Genomic DNA, 23,762 nt, shown 5'->3' on the forward strand with positions numbered 1-23,762 from the left:
TAATATATTATTTTTTTAAATAAGGACAAGTATCATACAACGAAATATGATTATTATTATGTCGATAACCGACTACAATTTTGATATGATTGATCAAATAAGTAGATGCGTAAAAAACTTACCGTGAATATTAATTTTAATTTGAAACATAGCCGCAACATTATTTCTTCCTTGACCGATCTAAAACCGATCGTCATCTCAGAATTATATTTTTGAGTCTTTCATCCCGTTCAGAATCCAATGCTAGTCCGCTTCATTAAAATCTGATTTTGCTCCCTTATGCCACAATTCACGTTCACGTGGCTGTATTGCAGGTACCATACGAGTTATTGTATGGAATGCAGAAATTTCAAAAGGGAACCAGATGTTTAAAGCAATTAGGTACATTATGGAAACACTTCTCACAGCATGTAGCATGACCATTGTTCTAAATAAAACAAATGTTTTGCATTACGAAAGACGTGGTCTGGCATTTTAAGACCTACTAGGTTAACATGAGGGATATTTTATTAAGCTCACAGGCACACCCTCGCCTATTATGTCAAAACTTGACTCATATATTTTAGTAAGTGCATGGTATTATGTAGGTATACAGTGAAATTTTTGGCACGAGCAAAATACGCTATTAAGTTTTAAACAATTAAACGTCCCTTGCTCGTAAGTCGCAGACACCTAACAAACAAGTTAATCAGTAGTTCTGTAATTAATTAAATTACAACTTTTAAATGTTCAAGTATACTTTGGAATTGCGAGTGGTTCCTTCGCTTTGCAGAGTCGCTTCTTACAGTTCTTACTTTACAATTGAGTTTGCTCTCGTACTTCGAGATTGCGGAAGTGGAAAGTGAAGATGTATTGGTAGTTCGATCCATTTCTTATTGAACTAACTTTGATTTTTCTAAAAGATTATGTTTTGAGCACCGAGCTTTCTAGGTACATAATTCCACTTAGGTAGCTTGACTGAGTGATGTGAGAAGGTTTTTTGGAATTGAATTTTCTTTCGCTATTTACGCTTTTAGTAAAAATAATGGAGTACTAAGAGGTAATTGATGTATTTTTATTAAAACGTTGTTGATGTACATACAGGTTCAACAATCCGCCACCTCCTCTGGGAAATGGCGTGGATGTGTCAGGGCAGACATGTGGGCTCGCGCCGCCGTTTTGTGAAAAGTCCCGGTACCGAAGCATCGACGGCTCCTGCAATAACCTCGAGCGTCCTGTGTGGGGCATGCCCCAGACCCCCTATGGACGACTACTGCCTTTCAATTACGCTGACGGTAAGTAAAAACAGACATGGAATTTCACCAAACCAACTGGTAAAAGGCTCTCTTGATTCTTCAAAAACGGATGAGAAATTTGCATTCAGCACAAGAGTGCAAAATAATTTCATATACATTTTATTATTCGCTTTGGCAATTCGACGATCTGACCTAGCTGATAGTTTTTGATCAAAGCAACTGCCATCTGATTTTCCCACCTAGAGAGAAATTTAAGCCTTTTTGAATTTAGTTCGGTTTCCTCGCGACGGATACCTTCACCGAAGAGTGACTGACAATAATATCTAATTTGATTTATTACAAAGTTCCGTAAAACTCGATTAGTTCGAAAAGCCGGGGTTGAACTCGCGGCCTCCAAGGTTGAAAGTCGTAACGAGCCGAGCTCTTTCTGCTAAGCCACCAGTGCTTTGTGCGGAATTTAAGTATAATTTTATTATATTTGTGCCAAATTTACACCTAAATTTATATTGCAAATGAATGTAAATAACTCGTAATATACTAATAGTAGATATTACTGACATGGACATTTCGTGATTGGTTAATTACTGTAGGAACTATAAAGAAAAATAATCTTTTATAAATATTAAAAAAAAATATGTCCAAAAATATTTGCTACATTAACTCGATTCGGTATAATCCGTATAATGAAATAATAAGACAATTGTCCTCATAATCGTTCTTCGTCGTTCGTCAATTTTGCCATCGAAATCAATATCTCACCTATTTTTCCCAGAAACATTTGCAAATTTTAAATAGCCAAATTAACGTTAAAACGAGCATTAATTTGCATCTGAATTGATTTGATCTGAATATTCCAAAACAGTATTTTTGTTAGGGTTCCGTACCTCAAAGAGGAAAAACGGAACCCTTATAGGATAAAGACGGACATGTAATTTAATTAAATGAAATTTAATCACAGGGGTCACTTTTGGGGGGTAAAATTGAAAATTAAAAATCAAAGTTATTAAAACTATATTGTGTTACATATCAAATGAAAGAGCATTTTATCAGCATCTGAAATATATTTTTTTTATATTTTTTGTTTTGGTAATTTAGAAGTAATTTAAGAAAATAAGCAAAAAATTACCATTCCCCCCCCCCTTATCTCCGAAACTACTTAGCGTAAAATTTTCAAAAAAATACACGAGATAGCCCTCTCCCTGTAGATTACAGGAAAACCTATTAGAAATCTACAGTCAATCGTAAGTCGGACTTAAGAGAAAAAAACTCAGATTACGAATTTCACTCACTGCCGCTGCAAGTAGTTACTAAACGTCTTAAAATTGTGTAAGCGAGTTGGACAGGTATAAAGAAATTCATTTCTGTCTTTTTCTTTTTAGAACTTGTTCAATTTTTTTTTCATTTGTACAAAATGACTTAAGTTCCTACTAAAAAGGAGGCGCTTAAGACTGTTTATAAATTGACTGAGCAAAATTTTATTCAAATCGGTCCAAAAATAGGTGTCTGTTGACGAAAACATAAAATTTGTGCCACCGAAAGCCCAAATCTGAAGTCCATTTTGCTCTATCTCTTATCGTTTCCGAGATATATACGTAAAGTCTTGAAAGTGCGAAACGTTAACTTTGCCATTATAGTCGTTCAGGCGCTCATGAGTTCTTTGTATGGAAAAGTCGAAAACCGACTCGCACTTGACCAATGTTCATAGAACGTTGTGGTTTTTTTTTATTAGCAAAAATGACTTAAGCGCCTTCAGAAGTGCAGGTGCTTAAGACCGTTTGTAAGTTAAAGTTAGCTGTGATGGCTCAACGAAGAAAGAAGATTTCAATATCCTACTTATACATATTTTATTAATTTAACTATACAGTTTTTATTACTCAAGCCAAGCGTTACGTTAGCTATTGCTATTGAAAGGAAAACTTGTGTATAAAGCTTGAAACAAATTATGGGACGCGTCTGACGACCGCGACTGATAAGCCGATGGCTTGCGTGGGCGACGGTCGCGCGACGGCGATGCGACGCATACGAAATCAAACCTTATCGATATGGAAGTAGACGATGCGATGAGACGTGACGGCGACGGTCGCGCGACCGTCGCCCACGCAAGACACGGCGTAAGTGTGCACGCCAATTGCTTGCATTTGAAATTGAACTTTAATTACTAAGAAATAACGTTGTTTTTGTAAAAAAATGAAAGTAGTTTTTACTACATTGCGAAGTTTTCGTTTGTCAACTAGACGCACACATTTGCAACTAAGCGATCGGACTGTAGGTGACAGTGTATCTAGCCTCGTGGCGCCGAATGTACTTTCTAAAGTACATAATGGTTTCAATGGAATTTTAACTCTCATGTAAACAAATAAAATATAATTTCTTTTGTTTCTAAAATTTTTCGAATAACTGAAATTGAATTCAATCTCAAGTACAATAAGAATCAAAATTCCCTAGCAAAAATTTTGTATTGTGGGCGCCACGATGCTAGGGAAGTTTAAATCGATGTTATCGCATTGATCTACTGAGGGGGGCGGTGCCTACAGCAGTTGTAGTTGTATGCATACCTAGCTCACGCACACAGACGCGTCCACTGGCGCCGCGCCGGTGTCCGCGTGCGCTCTCTGCAATGTCTCTGCAATATATGCAGAAACCACATGGTGGTCTGTGGCAGAAACTCATTACACATTTTTAGGGTTTTTAAAATAAGTACCTAGGTACGTGAAGTAACATGGTAAATTAAAAATTATCATTAGATACTTATTTGCGGAGGTGTAAACAATTTCCTTCGTTTTGCCATATATCAATAATTACTTATCTATATTAAATTCATTAATCCGTATACATTACATTTTTACAATTAAGTGTATTAATTATACTCATAGCTGGGCACCGTTAATCAAATAGTTAACTTTATAATCGATAATCCGTTAATCATGATAAAAAATAATTTTACTGTAGCTAGTTGCATCAGTTATCAACTATTAATTTTTTGGGTAAGTTTATTATGTTACTGTAAAAGACCGAAGTTCGCCAAAATCTCTTGAAAAATCCCAGCTGCCAATTGGTAATAGCGAAATGTTAATAAATATTGTTCTCTTTGGACTTACACCGACGTTGGTTCGGTAAATCCTAAATACAACAATAGATAATGTATTTACTAAATAATATTTATTTAGTAATTTCCCGCTAGAAACTTGCGTTATACTATTCTGTAGGTATACTTTTTCAGCTACCATAACCAAATTTGGATTAGATTAAAAAAACCTTTAAGTAAAACTTAGAACCTTGCAGATTGTTTTACTCACCCTTTCTGATGTTTACCATACTTACTTACCCCGTTATTCATAAACGTACACTAAAGTTATCAAGCCGATAAATTTCGTTTGTCCCTTTCCGACGTATTGGTGTGATAGAAAGGGACAAATGAACTTTATCGGCTGGATACTTTAGTGTACGTTTACCCATATAACCATAATCGGTCGCCGTTCCTACGCAAATCCTCCTATTTTGTGTACACACAGGTCTTCGGGTCTCAATGTTTAGTCGCAGTACGGTCGACGTTTAGTCGCGGCGACCCAAATGGGGACGATTGGTAACAGGCACAAATGGTAACAGAAGTGACAGAAGTGTGCACTACGCGTGCACACGTTGTTACCGTTTGGCGACTACTTTCCCAAAATCATTCGTTCATTTCATTCTTTTCAAATGGCGACTGTCAGAGACGTCAAAGTAAAAAAGAAATAAAACCATTTGACATTAAAATGTAATGGCGTAAGAATTTGTTAAAGATAAATATTGTTTGCATTTGTAATATAATGTGGGCTAATTACCATGGCCAATTAAATTGCTCGAGTGATTTCATAAAATAAGTCTAAATTTATCAACGCGCCATCAATTTACCTCAGTTTAACCAGTAATAATATTATTGACTACTCGGTGTTTGCGTGTTATGTATATTGATTGGTGAAGTTTTAGTGCTCCGGTGCATATACTATACTGAAATATTAAAAATAATGCCTAGAAAACCAATAAAGTTGTTAAAATATGGATTAAGATGGTAATATTCCATGTAAAAAACAGTCGCCAAACGGTCACCAAACGGTCGACAAACGGTCGCAAAATGGTCGCAGCGTACACGCGTGACCGAAAGCTATTTTCAAAATGGCTTAGTTCTTGTATTAATTTTTTCCAGGTATCCTCAAACTTTATAAACAATTAAATATGCCGTCGTACTCAGTTGCCCTCACTAAAGAAGATAAAAAAAAAACGTAACGTGCGTACCGAGCTGCTGGGTTGTAAAGGATCGGGGATCATATTATTATGGTCTTCTATAAAGCAACTAGTATTTTGCGGCATTTCACAATTGACACTTGTTGAAGTAGTCGTCATTAATATTACTATCAACATTAATTTCAGCGATCTGTACTTCTTTTGTCAAGATTTTTGTATAGATAAGTGTCTACAAATTTGTAATGTTAAAGAGACATAAATAAAACGTAGTAGAGTAAATAATGTGTTTTTTTTTTTGTAACCCAAACAAAATACTTGTAGATACGAGTAGCGATAAATAAATACACGAACGAAGGGAGTGTTTTAAATCGACACGAGTTGTGAATGTCCTTTTCGCACGTGTATCGTATGACGATTTTCAGTACCTAAATCTAAGCTAAGAGTTTCGACCAGACAAGAAATGAATCATTGCTTGATTTGCTCGCACTACTGCGTGAGTCTGCGTGTAAAAAGCAGCATCTGTACTGAAAAAAAACTATCATTGCGCAACAGAAATTCTATTAATATCACAGTAAATACTCTATTTCATTTGATTCCTACTTTTATTGTGTAAAGCAACACTGCACTTCATTTTTATCAATAAGAATTAAAAATTATATATGTATTATCATTCTGCACTTTTCTTAACTTTCCCACATTTCTATAAAATGTCGAAGAGTGCTTAAATGGTCGTCGTCGTTTATTATTATTTAATTCGCTCATATTTAAATGATTCAAAGCAACCAGTCCACAACTTCACAAGAAAGTTTGAGAAACCTTCGTATTTCAGATTGTCATTTGCGGTTACATTGGTTTAGGAGCAGTTCGGTAATCAGACCTACACATGTGTGTACAAATTCTGTCAATGTCACTGTCAGAAACCGTTCTGACAGTGACAATGACAGCCACAAATTCGTCCACATGTTGTTACCGTTATGTGTGCAAACGTCGACTAATAAAGTGTCCTTAAAAGTCATTCTGACAGTGACATTGACAGCCACAAATTCGTACACATTTTGTTACCGTAACGAGTGCACACGACGACTACATTTTGTTACTGTAACAATACGGTCGCATTGTTTGCACGACGTTACCACGCGTTATGTCACATTTGACAGTTAGTTACTGATTTGAAGATTTTGCGACTGAAATGGTTGTATTTATTGAATCGTATCTTTTTTATCGCAGGCTTAATTAAATTATTTTGTGAAAGTCAATGTTGAATGTTCGACTGATACCTACACCTAAGATAAATACAGTAGGTACGAATCGGTACCAGTAAAGTTGCTTATATGGTCTGGTCTACATATCCCATATCCCTCCCTGGCGATACAGAAAGGAAATGCCGCCAGCATAATGGGCACCATGCCGCAGGCGGAACTTTTAGATGGAATTTTCTTTTTATAAATGGGTTTATTTTTAAGCGGTTAAGTATATTTAGTTGTAATATTAATTTAGTTTTGTTTAGTTATTTCTAAGTATTTTTAAAGTTTTATATTGTTATTATTTCAGCAATGTATATAATTGTTTTGCCATTGAATAAATATTAAATATCCCAAATAGTTGGTAAAACATAGTTTGGGTATCTTTTTAACACATAATAGGTTTTTTTTATATCACGTCGGTGGCAAACAGGTATACGGCCCGCTTGATGGAAAGCGGTCAACGTAACCTACATTTCTTAATAAAATTTGAAACGGATTAGCTACAGTAATACCTAAACTAACACTTTTCTTGAAGGAAGTTCTTCACATGATAATATGAAAATGTTCTGAATAGTTAGCAAACTACGCACAATTGTTGGTTTCCCTTAATGAAGAACAATCTCTCAAGTGAAATAGGTCAAGAGTGTGTAGGAAATTTACCTTACCAAGCCTTTATTACTAGTAGACGGGTTCTTATGTAGGTATAGGTACACTACTCGTACACTTTAATGAGAAAGCCGTACATATGCGTCGGGTATCCGCGTGTAAGTCTTTCATCTTTTGCGTGTTCGCTAAAGCGTAATAGGTACAAATATTGGAATTCTAACGATTATTATCGAAATATTGAATGTATTTTACTAAATACACGTGTAATTTGTGAACATTCCGAAACAGAGTATATATTCATAAAGTACAGCGGGGCAAATCTCGACTGGGGGCAATTGTAACTAATCCATTATTACACTATGATTTATTTTATTTATTTCAAATACGTTACATACCATGACAGTAAAAACTAAAGCACTGTGTAACTAAAAATACATAAAAGCATAAAAATACATAAACTTTTTAACAAAAAATAAAACCGCCTTCAAAAATAAGCGCGTTACAAAACACGGAGAAACTAAAAAGCCAAAAATAATAAACCTTTCAATTCAGATTTCTTATCGTATTGCAATAAGCTAAACATCCAAATTATAAACAATTCAATTATTTTTGTAGTCGGTACCAGACCTGTTCGTCGCCTTGCTATTGCCTGTTTGACCCACCCAACCATACACAGGCTGGTACCGACTCCAAAAATAATTGAATTGTTTATAATTTGGATGTTTAGCTTATTGCAATACGATAAGAAATCTGAATTGAAAGGTTTATTATTTTTGGCTTTTTAGTTTCTCCGTGTTTTGTAACGCGCTTATTTTTGAAGGCGGTTTTATTTTTTGTTAAAAAGTTTATTTATTTGTTGATTTTTAGTGGTTCCTAGTGATATTATATGTATCAGTCCGAATACATGTACAGTAGTGAAAGAATTATCCTTTAACTCCTAACCATTGAGGAGTTGACCTTCCATCATCAGCTCAGTTGATTTTTAGTGGTTCCTAGTGATATTATATGTATCAGTCCGAATACATGTACAGTAGTGAAATAATTATCCTTAAACTCCTAACCATTGAGGAGTTGACCTTCCATCATCAGCTCAGCCACATAAAATTATTACCATCAGACGTAAATACTGGTGTACCTTTGAAAAATATACTAAAAACATTACATGTGCCTATAACATTTGAAGAGTTCCCTCGATTTCTCCAGGATCCCATCATCAGACCCTGACTTGGTGCCAATGGGACCATCTCGGGGTTATACCGGTTCGATCAAAAAAAAAATTTTGAAAATCGGTCCACGATTCTCGGAGATATCGAGTAACATACATACAAAAAAATAATAAAAAAAAAAAACATTCAGTCGAATTGAGAACCTCCTCCTTTTTTGAAGTCGGTTAAAAAGTAAGAAAAAATAAACACATCATAAGCAGACGAAAAAAATAACAATATTCTATTTAGGCGACGACGTAACAGCGTGGCTCCGTTGCGTCGTCTGACACGGCGTAGGGTTCGGCAGGTTGCCCCGGAACCGCCGAAAGACGACGCCCTTCGGCCAGAAGTCTGCACTCACGACGGTGTCCTGCACCATGATGGTCGTACATATATCCACTGAACACGCCTACCATATAACCGGTGGACACTCTATTTAATAATGCAAACATTGTAAAACATGGAAAAAAATGGACCAGCTACATTGGCCCCCCAGTTGAGATTTGCCCCGCTGTACCTTAATGCCAATTTATTTTATTAATCTTCTCCGCCGTCTTTGCCCAATTTACACTGATTGGAAAAAATACCTAACATAATGAATGTATACTGGCAGGCAAGGATGTAGATGTAGTAGATGTAGTGTAGGGACGCCCGGCCGGAAGCAGGCGGGCTGTCGATCACTTGTTGTGTTCATTCAGCCCAATTCCCTGGAGTTGGAGCTACAGGTTACTGTTCCGGCAGCATTCCCACACTTTCTTCTTCAAATCTTCTTGTTTTCCTGCAGAAGGAAAGGACATCTTTTAGTTCGACATCCTTGAGTATCGCGGTGCCGCATACATAATTCATTCCGCTAACAAGTGTAGGCTAGTTTCCTCCATACCACAGTGTGGACAGGATTCGTCATCTCTTATTCCTATTACCTTGAGGTGTCTGTTGAGAGTGTTGTGCCCAGTGATTATACCTGTCAACATTCTCAGACTGCTCTTACCTAGATTCAGCAGATACCTGGTTCTTCTATGATCCATGCCTTTGATCATCATCTTCGACTGTCGGCATCCAGTCTCGTTCTCCCATTCCCTTTGTGCCTTTGCTTCGTTGACCTTGTCTATTACTCCTTTCGTGACTTCCGCTGACATGGGCAATGCCGGTTCAGGCAATATATATTCCATTCCCGCCCCCGCCCTTGCCAGTTCGTCAGCCTTCTCGTTGCCTACAACTCCCTGATGTCCCGGCACCCATGCTACCGTGACCTCTATCTTCTCCCCTACCGCATTAAGCTCTTCCCTGCATTCTCTCACCAGCGAGGACGTAACAGATGTTCTGTTTAATGCGGCCTGGCTACATCACCTTCTTGTCGTTTTTCTTTGATCAGCGTCGCACATTGCGTTATTGCATACACCTCTGCTTGGAACACGCTTGCGTATCTTCCCAACGGTATTGAGACCTTATCTCCTGTTTTGGGTACGACTATCCCCGCTCCTGCTAGTTTTGTCGAGCTTCTCCTCGAGCCGTCCGTGAAACAGACCGTTGTTGGGTGTCTGATTTCCACTTTCCAGCTCTACCTTTCACCTATATATGTATTCAGGCAGGCAAGCATGGTCGCGCGATAAATGATAAAACATCAGGCCGTCCCTATCGCACTATTTCTAAGTGCGATGGGGACGGCCAGGAGCTCATTTCTCAAAACTGAAAGTTACAAGTTACAAGCGGAAGTATCTTTCCAACTTGTCATATTAGACATTCACAACCACTTGTAAATTGTGACTTGTAGCTTCGAGAAATGGGCCCCAGATGTTTTATCATTTATCGCGCGACCATGTTTATACGCCTGTACACGGTATAATTATGTTTAAGTATGCGTTTATAATGCAATATTTTTTATTATTAAAAAGATTACCTACTAAATTTATTTGCAGGTATAAGCGCTTGGCCGGTGTCCACAACAGGGCAGCCGCTTCCGAACCCTCGTACGATCAGTCTGACACTGTTCCCCGACAAGAACCTCGTGGACCCAGTGTGGACCTTGAATTCCCAGCAGTGGGGCCAGATCATCACGCACGACATGTCACTTACGGCTGGAGTTACTCAGACTCGTAAGTATATTACGTACTTATACTTACTCTATTTCAATTAAGTGAGCTTGTGTGCTTGAACTTTAAGGTACGTATACCTTCTACATAGGGTATAATTATTATCTTCAAAAGAATTATTTTGAGGGTCAACTAGGAACTATTATAGTTTCGCCGTGTCCGTCGGAAAAAGAAAGGTAAGTTTAGGTACTTTTAGTGGTATCAGTTTACTCGGTATAGTTAAAGCGAATTAGGGTCTCGGAGACCTCTAGAAGAAAATAAGCAACTTTCACGACTATGGTAAAATACAGTGAACATCTAAACTTTTCTCAACTTCTTATAACATCCTTTTAACTTTTGAGCAGTAGAAAATAACAGTTACAAAAAACTGGCAGGTAGATACTTCAGTATGTATTATTCAGTCAAGGCTGTAGTGAGCATCATTTGTCTAAGTTATTATTACTTAGGTGCTATCGAAAATAAAATTCTTAGTAAAAAAACAAAGCAAATGCGTTTGCTTGTAGTGTAGCTACTCTACCTGAATTGAACCGGTCCAAGGCAGCCTATTGGGACAGAATGGTAACTGAGCTTCTTCTGGTGCGCGTTGATTGGCCGATTGACATGCATTTCTTTGTGTTTAAAGTAAAAATATCAACGAGGATAATACGATTATACATAAGTTAATTATGTTAAATCTAGATTAAAAATGGATTAATGATGATTGGCAAAGTTACATTTGTTCCATGATACCAGTTAATTAACTTTGTATCGACAAAAATAATCCTCGAAAGTACCTTATGTCGAACATGAAGCTTTTAATAAAGCTGGATTTAAGTAGCTATTTAGGTATTATACGTGTAATAATCTCAGACGACGTCAAATATAATAAACGATATCTAATAATTTCGCAGATGAAATAAAGAAAACTTTAAAATGACGTTTATAATTTTGTTTTCGGTCTTTATTAAATGATATAACGTTGCCTTTATTACTCATTAACAGTTGCTTGCAATAGTTGCAATATGTTATTGCAAGAGATATTAAACTGTTGGTATACCTGGGGGCCAATAACACGATAAAACTTTGCAGAAAGGTAAACAACATGTCCATACATTATTCACGTTTATACTTATAGCATTTCATTTCCTGCATTCTATTTTGTCATCGCCTTTACGGTCCAAAACAAATTTAAAAATGCTAGTCTCTTGTTCTTGAAGATTACTGTTTCGTTTGCTACGACGCAAACGATTTCATTGGCATCTTGGATAGGCACGTTGAGCGTTATCTTTCGTAAATATCAACATGACATACGTTTCCTTGATGGCATGTCCAATCCATTAACGTATCGTGTGTGTAATGGACCAGATCCCCAAGCTGCCAGACCTTCCTTATTTTCACAACTTTGGGATAATGTAGAGTTGGTATTGGCATTTTAATATCTGCATATTTGATAGTTCGGCCCGACGACTATTTTTCGGCCACTAGGTAAACATTGTTACACTAAGTTTCCTTAAATTCTCAAGGCAGATTTGTATGTATGTATGTGTCAGAAAATACTGTTATGGATTACCTGTAATTAGTCAACTAAGGCTTCACGTATTTTGTGTGTGTTCGTCAGGTACCTATCTTATATTCCCAAAACAATTCGATGTAGCTTTAATAACAGTAAGGTAACAGTGGCAAAACATATTACTACGCCCTTTTTAACCGCCGCCTCCAAATCTCAAGTAAGGTGGTTGTCAATTCGTCTGTATTTTTATTTTTTTTATGTTTGTTCCACGATATATCCGTCGTTACTGGACCGATTTAGAATTTTTTTTTCGATTGAATCTATATAGATGTCGCAGTAAGATAGATAAAGCCGTTATATAGTTATAACCCTAGGGATATAATTATATGTCGTAACATAGTTAAACGAAAGCGATTAATTGCTATCTTACTAGGAATATAACTATAATACGTTACTAGTTTAGTGATATAATTATATGACTGGATTCAGTTTAGTGAAATGATTGTAGGCAGGAGTGCGGCCGTGCGGCGGAGGTATAGTTATAACCCTAGGGATATAATTATATGCCGTAACATAACGATATCACAGAAAAAGTGGCTAAAATTCAATAAATAATTATGCACGAAAACTCAACCGTGACGGGAACGACAACTGATGCCGAACGACTTACTTGTGGTAGCGGACCGGTAAGCTCCCGCCCCCGTCTCCACTGCACCCCCGCACTACACTGCTACAATTATACTACTGAACTTATTACTTAACTAGAGACGTATTATAATTATATCCCTAGACTAAGTTTAATCCAGTGATATAATTATATAACTAGGGTTATAACTATACCTCCGCCGCACCGCCGTAATCCATGGCTACAATAATTTCACTAAACTGAATCCAGTCATATAATTATATCACTAAACTAGTAACGTATTATAGTTATATTCCTAGTAAGATAGCAATTAATCGCTTTCGTTTAACTATGTTACGACAAATAATTATATCCCTAGGGTTATAACTATATAACGGCTTTATCTATCTTACTGCGACATATATATGTCGCAGTAAGATAGATAAAGCCGTTATATAGTTATAACCCTAGGAATATAATTATACGTCGTAACATAGTTAAACGAAAGCGATTAATTGCTATCTTACTAGGAATATAACTATAATACTAAACTAGTTTAGTCATATAGTTATATGACTGGATTCAGTTTAGTGAAATGATTGTAGGCAGGAGTGCAGCGGTGCGGCGGAGGTATAGTTATAACCCTAGGGATATAAGGGAGCGATTCAGAACCATCTTACTAGGAATATAATTATAATACGGTATTTAAAATTGCAAACGGGACTTAATCGCGTATTACTATGTATTAAGTCCCGTTTGCAATTTTAAATATGTGTAAAAATCGTGAAAGTTTAAATCAGTGTTTTATAATACGTATAGCGGGACGATTTGGAATAACAACACCGTCACTGACGTTAGAACAAAGTTTATTTTGTATCGATCCGAACATAGTACACAAGGTTTGGTTACTAAACAAACGAATCCAAGCTATATTAGTTAAAACGTAACAGTTAGGGCATGCTCCCGGTTCTTGATTTCCCGGGAAATTTATGGTGGCGAAAGAACCGGGACAAAAATTTAGGAACCGGTGCTCCCGGTTCTTTTCAAAATATCCGATTTATTCATTTTTTGAATTGTATCTGCATTTGGATTTGTGCGATGGCAGTTTTAATTTAATCTGACAAGATAAACATGATATTTATCGCAAATACCTACTGTAATTTGCAACATTGCTTGAAACCATGGTACTATTTATTTCCTTATATAACGTAAACAAACCACAGTGAACAATTGTTTAGGGCAAGAATTTGTTAATTATTTCCAATTCAATGTGCTTATTCTCTCAAAACACACAGATGGACGGATAGAGTCGCGACATAAGGGTGTTTTTGAATTTTTTTGGTATACTTAGAACTATAAAAATAGTTCGAAAATTCAATAAATAATTTATGCACGAAAACGCAACCGTGACATGAACGACAACTGATGCCGAACGACTGCCTTGTGGTAGCGGGTAAGCCCCCGCCCCCGTCTCCACTGCACCCCCGCACTACACTGCTACAATTATACTACTGAACTTAATCCAGTTATATAACTATATTACTTAACTAGAGACGTATTATAATTATATCCCTAGACTAAGTTTAATCCAGTGATATAATTATGTAACTAAACTAGTAACGTATTATAATTATATTCCTAGTAAGATGGTAAGGAATCGCTTTCGTTTAGCTATGTTACGGCATATAATTATATCCCTAGGGTTATAACTATACCTCCGCCGCACCGCCGCACTCCTGCCTACAATCATTTCACTAAACTGAATCCAGTCATATAACTATATGACTAAACTAGTTTAGTATTATAATTATATTCCTTTCTAATAAACACAAGTTAAATTATAATCTATTGAAAATATTTCAACCTGTGCTGTCTTAAAGTAGTCACACTACTATGTATATAAATTAAAACCGAAATAAATTACACATATGAAAGAAAAAGTGACCAAGTCCTCTGGTGCCTGAGGCTCTCTCGAGCTGTGTCGAAACCAACCTGAGTTTGGTTTACACGGGGGGCAAGAACCATACCGTTCTGCCCTAGGGGTGGACAGAGGGCGCTACGAGTCCTTGTATAGATTACTCATATGAGAGATAATTTCGACCTCGACAGCTGTGACCTGGGTGGCCGAGCGGATTAAGAGGCATTTCCCGCGATTGGAAAGTACGCTGGTTCGTTTCCAGCCTCAGGCACCAGAGGACTTGGTCACTTTTTCTTTCATATGTGTAATTTATTTCGGTTTTAAATTATATTCCTAGTAAGATAGCAATTAATCGCTTTCGTTTAACTATGTTACGACGTATAATTATATTCCTAGGGTTATAACTATATAACTGCTTTATCTATCTTACTGCGACATATATACAGATTGATCCCATTTTTATCAAAACCCAGTTCTGATGATGTGATCCTGGAGAAATCGAGGGAACTCCTCAAATTGAAAGGAGATATGGTGATTTTTGTGTTTTTACAAAAACAGCATGCAATTACATACGGAACAGTGACATTTGGTGCAGTGGAACTGCTGATGAAGATCAGAACGGAACTCCTCAAATCCGAACGGCACGCTTATAATGACTTTGGTATTTTTATAAGAACAGCTTGCATTTACGTTCAGAACAGTGACATTTGGTGCAGTGGAACTTCTGATGATGATCAGGACGGAACTCCTCAAATCTGAACGTCACACTTATATCGACTTTGGTATTTTTATAAGAACAGCGTGCATTTAAGTTCAGAACATTGACATTTATTTGTTAAGAGATTTGTTCTCTTTGTTATGTTATAAGAATCTTGAGTTTTCAAGTTAAATTTTGTCAATCTCTATTTCTTATAAATCGAATATTGGATTCATCAGGAATTGAGGAAACTCCTCAAACCTTAACGGTATACGGTATATATTCATTTGTATTTCCACCAGTAATCAAAGATTTACATTAAAAATACCTACACATTTCTACATAATCCAGCATTCGCAAGTATTTTTCACTAGAACCCCAAAAGCGGCGATTTTTTTCTTTAAAATTATTCTGAAGTATAATTCTTCAGGCACGTATCCGCATCTAACAAAAAATAAATATAATTATTATTATGCTAATACGCTCTGAGATAATTCTGTCCTACATAGTAATTAAAAAAATGTGGTTTACATTTTAAACCAAGTATATTTACATTTTATTTACAACAAGTTTTCGTATCATGGCTAGGTACATTTTACAAAAACAAACACACATAACACACAACAAAAAGAGAACTTAGTAGACTAGGTAAACTTATTTTACAAACATTAACTGCTTAATTATTCATAAGATTTAGAAGCGCCTTTTGATTTATCTTTAGCAATATTTGCCAAATAAATTGAACATGATTCTTACGAAGTTCTTTGCATAGTGGTAAAATATATTCATAGAATTATTAGTGGCAGATTAAGCTGTCAGAATCATGGAATGGCATGTGCTTATTTTATGAATTAAGTATAATTTATAAACATCGTCAGCAGGCGTGCTCATACAAATTTTAAGAGGAACGTTCTCTGAAAATGGTTATTATAAATGCGTAGATAAACAAAAGTTCCTTAAATGATGGTAAATTATGAAGATAAAATCTTCTTCGAAATATCTCCATCCTCTGGAGAGACATATAATAATGACAACTCGATCTGTTACTCGAGCCAGGATAGCGGGCAATATCTATGTAGAAAAGATCATCTAATAAATACAGTACCGTCATTGTCAGTAGGTATACGGTAGATAAAACGACAAAAAAACGTATTTACACTTTAATATTGTTAAATGCGAATTCATACGTACATTTCCACCAATAGATAAACTCGCGCGAAGCTCTTACTGTGACAATTGATTTTGTATTTATATTTCAGAACCCGGCAACGATACAAGAAACTCCAATACAACATCTAACAGTAATTATGTGTGATCGTGTGTTTTTTTGTGTGTGTGTGCCTTGATTATGGGCCCATTTATACGTCACGCGAACTTACAAGCGATTTTACCTACATTAACAGTCAAATGCCGCAATTTAATGAAATTCGCATGCGAGTTCACGCTCTGTGTAAATGTGCCCTAATTTGGTAGCTTTTCTTTTACCCGGCGTCTTAGGGCTGTCGCCCGATAGGGGCTCAGCGCCCCGCTACTATGAGCTTTTCATGTTATAGAACAAGTTACGCTTTAGCGTAAAAAAAATGATCCTAAATACGTCCCTCTGCTGGGCACAGGCCTCTTGTCACGCTGAGGACGCGGGCAGGCCTACGTCACTCGCTCGCGGACGCGCGTTAAGTACCTACCTACCCGCTAGCAGTTGCTTGGAGGTAACAAATGGCCGAGGGCCGCCACGCGCCCGCCTGTGCAGTAGCGTGAGCGTGACACGTGCCTACTATTCTTCTGAGTTTTATGTAGTAACTTATTGGTATTAGTAAAAAAAAAACCGTTGGTATTTGTCATTTTGCGGGCAAGTGAAGGATCTGTTACGTTAGTAACATAATAATAATCTGTGGCTCGGGCTATAGTCCCTACTAGCCCAGTGCGGATTGGAACAAAATTGTTAACGTAAGTACCTACATATCACGGAAAGTGTATGTAATTTACAAATTTAGGTTCTATGAACTGTTTGAGTGCGCTGTTCGCTTTCTCCATACAATGAACGTATTTTCCAAAGTCGAAAATTCATAGTAGTGGGTCTGTATCGGCCCGGGATTAGGCGCCGCCTCTGATTGCAAATTAATTGACTTCCAGTTCGTTCGCTTCCGCAGCTTCTTTATTTGTTTAGGTTCGTTTGAATGATTACGCATTGAATATTTACTTGACTTTTGTGTATATTTTAAATCATTGAATTATAACGGCGAAAGTATGACCGAAGAAATGCTGAGCTGTTATATATGTATTAGGTACTTCTTAATTCGATTTTGAAGGTTTGATAGCGTAGATATTAAACAGTTTCATTTATCATTAACATTATTTGTGTGCATATATACTACCTTACACTGTGTACATTTTTCTGTCCTCCTGACTTTTATTAAATACTTAAGTAAGCTTCTGTTTACTTAGAAGCTATAAGACAAACATTTGTAACTGATAAAATTAAAATAATTATTTACAAATGGTCTGTCGTAGGTACACCTAAACTTCCATTCGTGTTTGTTATAAAAGCGTTGTTGTTGTTTTTGTTGCTGTGAAGTTTTTTTTACTGAGTTTGTGTTTTTGCTTTTCTTTGAAACGGAAGATCTGGTATTATGTTGCGTCCACAGATATAGGCGAAATGCGTGATAGCGTCTCTTTCGTATCCCTTACATAGCGAGAGATGACATCACAAATGTCCGCCTAATCCTATAATTAGAAATTCATTATATTAACAAATGTTTCAGACAAAGAACCTGTGACGTGTTGCGACGACAACGGGCGGCTCGCGCCCGACTCGGCCACCAACCCGCAGTGCCGGCCTATCCTCATCCCGCGGGGCGACCCCGTGCACGCGCCCTACGGCACACAGTGCATGAACTTCGTGCGCACCACTTCCTCCAGAGACCGTGGCTGCACGCCTCTTAATGCCCCTGCCGCCCCGGTAATACAATATCAAATCCTTTACAAGCTACCAATCCGCAGCGCCGGCTCATCCTCATCCCGCGGGGCGACCCCGGCAACGCTCCCTACGGCACGCAGTACATGAACTTCGTGCGCACCACCTCCACCAGAGACCGTGGCTGCATGCCTCCTAATGCCCCTGCCGCCCCGGTAAGACAATATCAAACCCTTTACACGCTACCAATCGCAGTGTCGGCTCATCCTCATCTCGCGGGGCGACCCCGTGCAAACGCCCTACGGCACGCAGTGCATGACCTTCGTGCGCACTATCTCCCCGAGAGCCCGCAGCTGCACGCTTCCAAATGCCCCTGCCACCCCGGTAGTACATTATCAAATGTTTTACAAGCTACCAACCCGCAGTGCCGGCCCATACTCATACCGCAGGGACGGGATCGCCCTGCTGTATGAGTATGGGTATGGCATGCGCCCTACGGCACGCAGTGTATGAACTTCTTCCACAAGAGACCATGGCTGGCTGGCATTATCCAATCCTGCTACTTACACTAATTATAATACTTATTGTATAACTGTCATGCCGCCAGAGTGTAGCACAGGCACATATATTATATTAAGTCATAGAGTAACTTACAGATATGCCTAAAACAGATCATTGAATTTTCACTATGACATTGAAGCATCAAGGTGGTTTGTTTACAGAGGCTTGACGCGAAAAGCTAAAATTGGAGTTTCGTTGTCTGCCCCTCTATTACAATATGGATAGAGTAGCGGATAGCGATAGATAGCGAAATTTAGATTTTTGTAGGTCACGAAAGCCGTCAAGATAAGCCAGTGGTGATCTCTAATTACGCAGAATTCTGCGCGATACTTATACTCCACCTAGTATCTAGTATTTAGATATGACAGTTTCAAGTAATGACAGGTATAAATGCGAGGGCAAAATGATAATGGTGCGGTTCATTAATGAATATTCCTTAATGAATCCAAATTATTCCTATACCTGTGCGAGAAGTTACTAATGACAGACGAGATTAGAGCTGAATTGATTTACAAATAATATAATTTCTAATTGCGACTAAATGTAAATTGTACTGCGAGTTTTAATGTACCGTATATTATTTAAGTATTTTTGATAATAAATAATGATTTGAACTAATAGAATAGAATATAATAGAATAGAAATCGTTTATTCGTGGTAAATTACAATAGGTATTAAAAATACAAACATTTAATTATTAAAACATAATATAAAAATGATATTGATAACAATATTGATATTGAAAACATATCTTTTAGGCTTAACTTAGCTTTCACTTGGACTTAGATGCGGTTTCTAAAACTTCGTGGCTTATTTAAAATATTTATCAAATCCGTCTGTAAGCGGATTTAGTGTTGTTATCCCTAACGAAGCCGTATGATTTTGCCAGATTTTCATACTCAGGTTAAAGCTTAAGTACTTTGTTTGTTGAAAAGCTACATATGTTTTTGCGGTAGATCCGAAATACATGTCAATAAACTTGAAACAATTAATTCATAGCAGGGAATTGAACCTTCAAGCAATGTATAAATATGTAGCTATAGGTGTATTCGTATGAATGACACGTGCGAATGCTGATTTGCTATGAATATCACAGAATATAATGAATATCATATATTTAAACATCACCGTCGAAAAGCGAGAGCTCTTGAGTAATATTCGACTTAATTTTAGAAATGAATCAAAATACATTTATTTCAATGTTACATTAACAATTATTTTAATGTCTATTTTATGTCTAGGAATCTAGATTAAATTTAATCTAATTAATTACGGTGATATGTTACACGATTATGAATTGAAAGGCATATATGTATTCTCGTATCCATACTAATATTATAAATGGAAAAGTGTGTGTGTCTGTTTCTTTGTTCGTCTTTCACGGCAAAACGGAGCGACGAATTGACGTGATTTTTTAAGTGGTGATAGTTGAAGGGATGGAGAGTGACATAGGCTACTTTTTGTCTCTTTCTAACGCGAGCGAAGCCGCGGGGAAAAGCTAGTTTAGTCATATTTAGGTTAAATATGAATAATACATATATGTACTTACTTTTTTTTGTTTATTTGTTTAGTTATCAGTAGTGACGGCGTACATGGACCTGTCTCAAATATACGGCAGCAGCGTGGGTCAGGCGGCGCCGCTGCGGGAGAACCGCGGGGGCCGCATGGCGACGTTGAAGCGTGGAGGCCGCGAGTACCCCCCGCAGGACCCCAACGTGACGGTCACCTGCGAGTCCGCCCAGTCACCCAACGAGCCCTGCTACTTGGCCGGTATGTGTCAGTGTGTGGGTCAGGAGCTCATGGTGACGGTGCTGAGTGGAGCCCGCGAGTACCCCCGCAGGCCCCAACGTGACGGTCACCTGCGAGTCCGCCCAGTCACCCAACGAGCCCTGCTACTTGGCCGGTATGTGTCAGTGTGTGGGTCAGGAGCTCATGGTGACGGTGCTGAGTGGAGCCCGCGAGTACCCCCCGCAGGCCCCAACGTGACGGTCACCTGCGAGTCCGCCCAGTCACCCAACGAGCCCTGCTACTTGGCCGGTATGTGTCAGTGTGTGGGTCAGGAGCTCATGGTGATGGTGCTGAGTGGAGCCCGCGAGTACCCCCCGCAGGCCCCAACGTGACGGTCACCTGCGAGTCCGCCCAGTCACCCAACGAGCCCTGCTACTTGGCCGGTATGTGTCAGTGTGTGGGTCAGGAGCTCATGGTGACGGTGCTGAGTGGAGCCCGCGAGTACCCCCCGCAGGCCCCAACGTGACGGTCACCTGCGAGTCCGCCCAGTCACCCAACGAGCCCTGCTACTTGGCCGGTATGTGTCAGTGTGTGGGTCAGGAGCTCATGGTGACGGTGCTGAGTGGAACCCGCGAGTACCCCCCGCAGGCCCCAACGTGACGGTCACCTGCGAGTCCGCCCAGTCACCCAACGAGCCCTGCTACTTGGCCGGTATGTGTCAGTGTGTGGGTCAGGAGCTCATGGTGACGGTGCTGAGTGGAACCCGCGAGTACCCCCCGCAGGCCCCAATGTGACGGTCACCTGCGAGTCCGCCCAGTCACCCAACGAGCCCTGCTACTTGGCCGGTATGTGTCAGTGTGTGGGTCAGGAGCTCATGGTGACGGTGCTGAGTGGAACCCGCGAGTACCCCCCGCAGGCCCCAACGTGACGGTCACCTCCCGCGCAGTCTCCCAACGAGCCCTGCTACGTGGCCGGTATGTGAAGCATGTGGGTCAGAATGAGCTATGCTACTTGGCAGTTATGTACCAGTATGAGGGTTAGGAGCGCATGCTGACGGTGCTGGGTGGAGGCCGTGAGTCCGAGCAGTTACACAACGAGTCCCGATAATGGCCAATTTTGGTTAGAGTTATCATACACATACGAGTTTTCACGTTAATACCCACTAGCTGGGTTAAGTTAGTATTAAAATTGTAGCTATATACTATAATGTGATATTGTGATGTCATCGTCAATGACCTAATAGCCAACCATTTATTTATAGGTACATAAATACTTTCCGCTTTGAGGCGCATAATATAACTTTCACAAGACATTATAAAATTGACACATTACGAATACTCGCCTTGTTACCAGGTGACATCCGAATGAACCAGAACCCGCAGCTGACGGTGCTGCAGATCGTGCTGCTGCGCGAGCACAACCGCATCGCGGACGCGCTGGCGCACCTCAACCCGCACTGGAGCGACGAGACCATCTTCCAGGAGGCCCGCCGCATCAACGTCGCCCAATACCAGCATATCAACTACTATGAATATCTGCCAATCTTCCTTGGTAAGCTGTGACATTTTGTACATTGTACGAAGTTACGAACTTATTTTGCGTACCTACTGGGTATCTTCGCAAGATATCACCAAAAGAATTTTTTTATTGTAGGTAAATTTTATGTGTTTCCTACTCAGAATCACGAGCCCGTTCAATCTAGGATAAAAAACGGGAGACAAAAAAATGGTCCTAAAATTTTCTATTATTTTGCATACTTTCCACTTTGTAACCGCTGTGCAAGGTGTTTGAAAAATAGTAACGAAGTGGAAAAATTTTATTTGAGACGCTTTTTTCCGCCTAGTAGATCGAAAGGGCTAGTTAAAAAGTTTTTGAATCTTTTTTCGCAAAAATGCCAAAGAAAAACATGGACAGTAGTTATTTTTAAACATAATTTCTATTTAATAAGTCAAAGAGAAAGATATAAAGTAAATGAATTGACCGTGGCGTTCATTCACACTCTTCACGATTTCATATTATGGTTTTGACATTTATTAAAAAGAAATTGATTTGACTAGTAAACTAGCCTATGGGCCATTCTTTTCACTGTCCGAAATTATTTAGCGTACTGTACTTTTTCAAATAATGCGAATGAATAAATTATATGGCCTAATGACCAAGCCTAATCACTATTACCTAAGTATGCGCCCCGTTTTTTCCTACGATACTTGCAGCGATGAATGAATACGATCACGGAATGGAAACAAATAATTTGCTTCCGGCTGCGTTCACCATGTAAAACAATACACGTACCTATCTATTTTATTAAATTAATTCATTTCAAATGTAATTTTCCTTCCATTCTGTTCAATGCGTTCAAGGCTGCGTCGATCATATGAAAACAACCGGGCACTTTATTTAATTGGGATAGAGCTTTGTTTTTCGTACTACTTTGCATAATGTACAGTTTAATTTTTAACAAATAAACAAAAAAATAAGCGCGTTACAAAACACGGAGAAACTAAAAAGCCAAAAATAATAAACCTTTCAATTCAGATTTCTTATCGTATTGCAATAAGCTAAACATCCAAATTATAAACAAATCAATTATTTTTGGAGTCGGTACCAGACCTGTTCGTCGCCTTGCTATTGCCTGTTTGCCCTACCCAACCATACACAGGCTGGTACCGACTCCAAAAAGAATTGATTTGTTTATAATTTGGATGTTTAGCTTATTGCAATACGATAAGAAATCTGAATTGAAAAGTTTATTATTTTTGGCTTTTTAGTTTCTCCGTGTTTTGTAACGCGCTTATTTTTGAAGGCGGTTTTATTTTTTGTTAAAAAGTTTATTTATTTGTTGATTTTTAGTGGTTCCTAGTGATATTATATGTATCAGTCCGAATACATGTACAGTAGTGAAAGAATTATCCTTTAACTCCTAACCATTGAGGAGTTGACCTTCCATCATCAGCTCAGCCACATAAAATTATTACCATCAGACGAAAATACTGGTGTACCTTTGAAAAATAGACTAAAAACATTACATGTGCCTATAACATTTGAAGAGTTCCCTCGATTTCTCCAGGATCCCATCATCAGACCCTGACTTGGTGCCAATGGGACCATCTCGGGGTTATACCGGTTCGATCAAAAAAAAAATTTTGAAAATCGGTCCACGATTCTCGGAGATATCGAGTAACATACATACAAAAAAAAAATAATAAAAAAAAAAAAAAACATTCAGTCGAAT

General features: G+C 38.3%; 1 protein-coding gene across 2 annotated transcripts in view; it reads left to right on the top strand.

The window, feature by feature from the left end:
* The window catches only part of LOC125235901 (peroxidase-like), a 148,682-nt gene that overhangs the window by 105,421 nt on the left and 19,499 nt on the right, over positions 1–23,762 (top strand). Inside the window, exons 4-9 of one of the 2 annotated variants that reach the window (XM_048142536.1) lie at positions 1,084–1,274; positions 10,428–10,604; positions 16,590–16,631; positions 18,090–18,286; positions 20,374–20,572; positions 21,884–22,081. In XM_048142536.1, coding sequence (XP_047998493.1) covers positions 1,084–1,274; positions 10,428–10,604; positions 16,590–16,631; positions 18,090–18,286; positions 20,374–20,572; positions 21,884–22,081 — 1,004 coding nt within the window. The remainder of the gene's footprint in view (positions 1–1,083; positions 1,275–10,427; positions 10,605–16,589; positions 16,632–18,089; positions 18,287–20,373; positions 20,573–21,883; positions 22,082–23,762) is intronic. The other variant, XM_048142544.1, reaches the window with a different exon arrangement.

This window comes from Leguminivora glycinivorella, chromosome 2 (genome assembly GCF_023078275.1).
Source record: "Leguminivora glycinivorella isolate SPB_JAAS2020 chromosome 2, LegGlyc_1.1, whole genome shotgun sequence".
In the NCBI taxonomy this organism is placed as follows: Eukaryota; Metazoa; Arthropoda; class Insecta; order Lepidoptera; family Tortricidae; genus Leguminivora; species Leguminivora glycinivorella.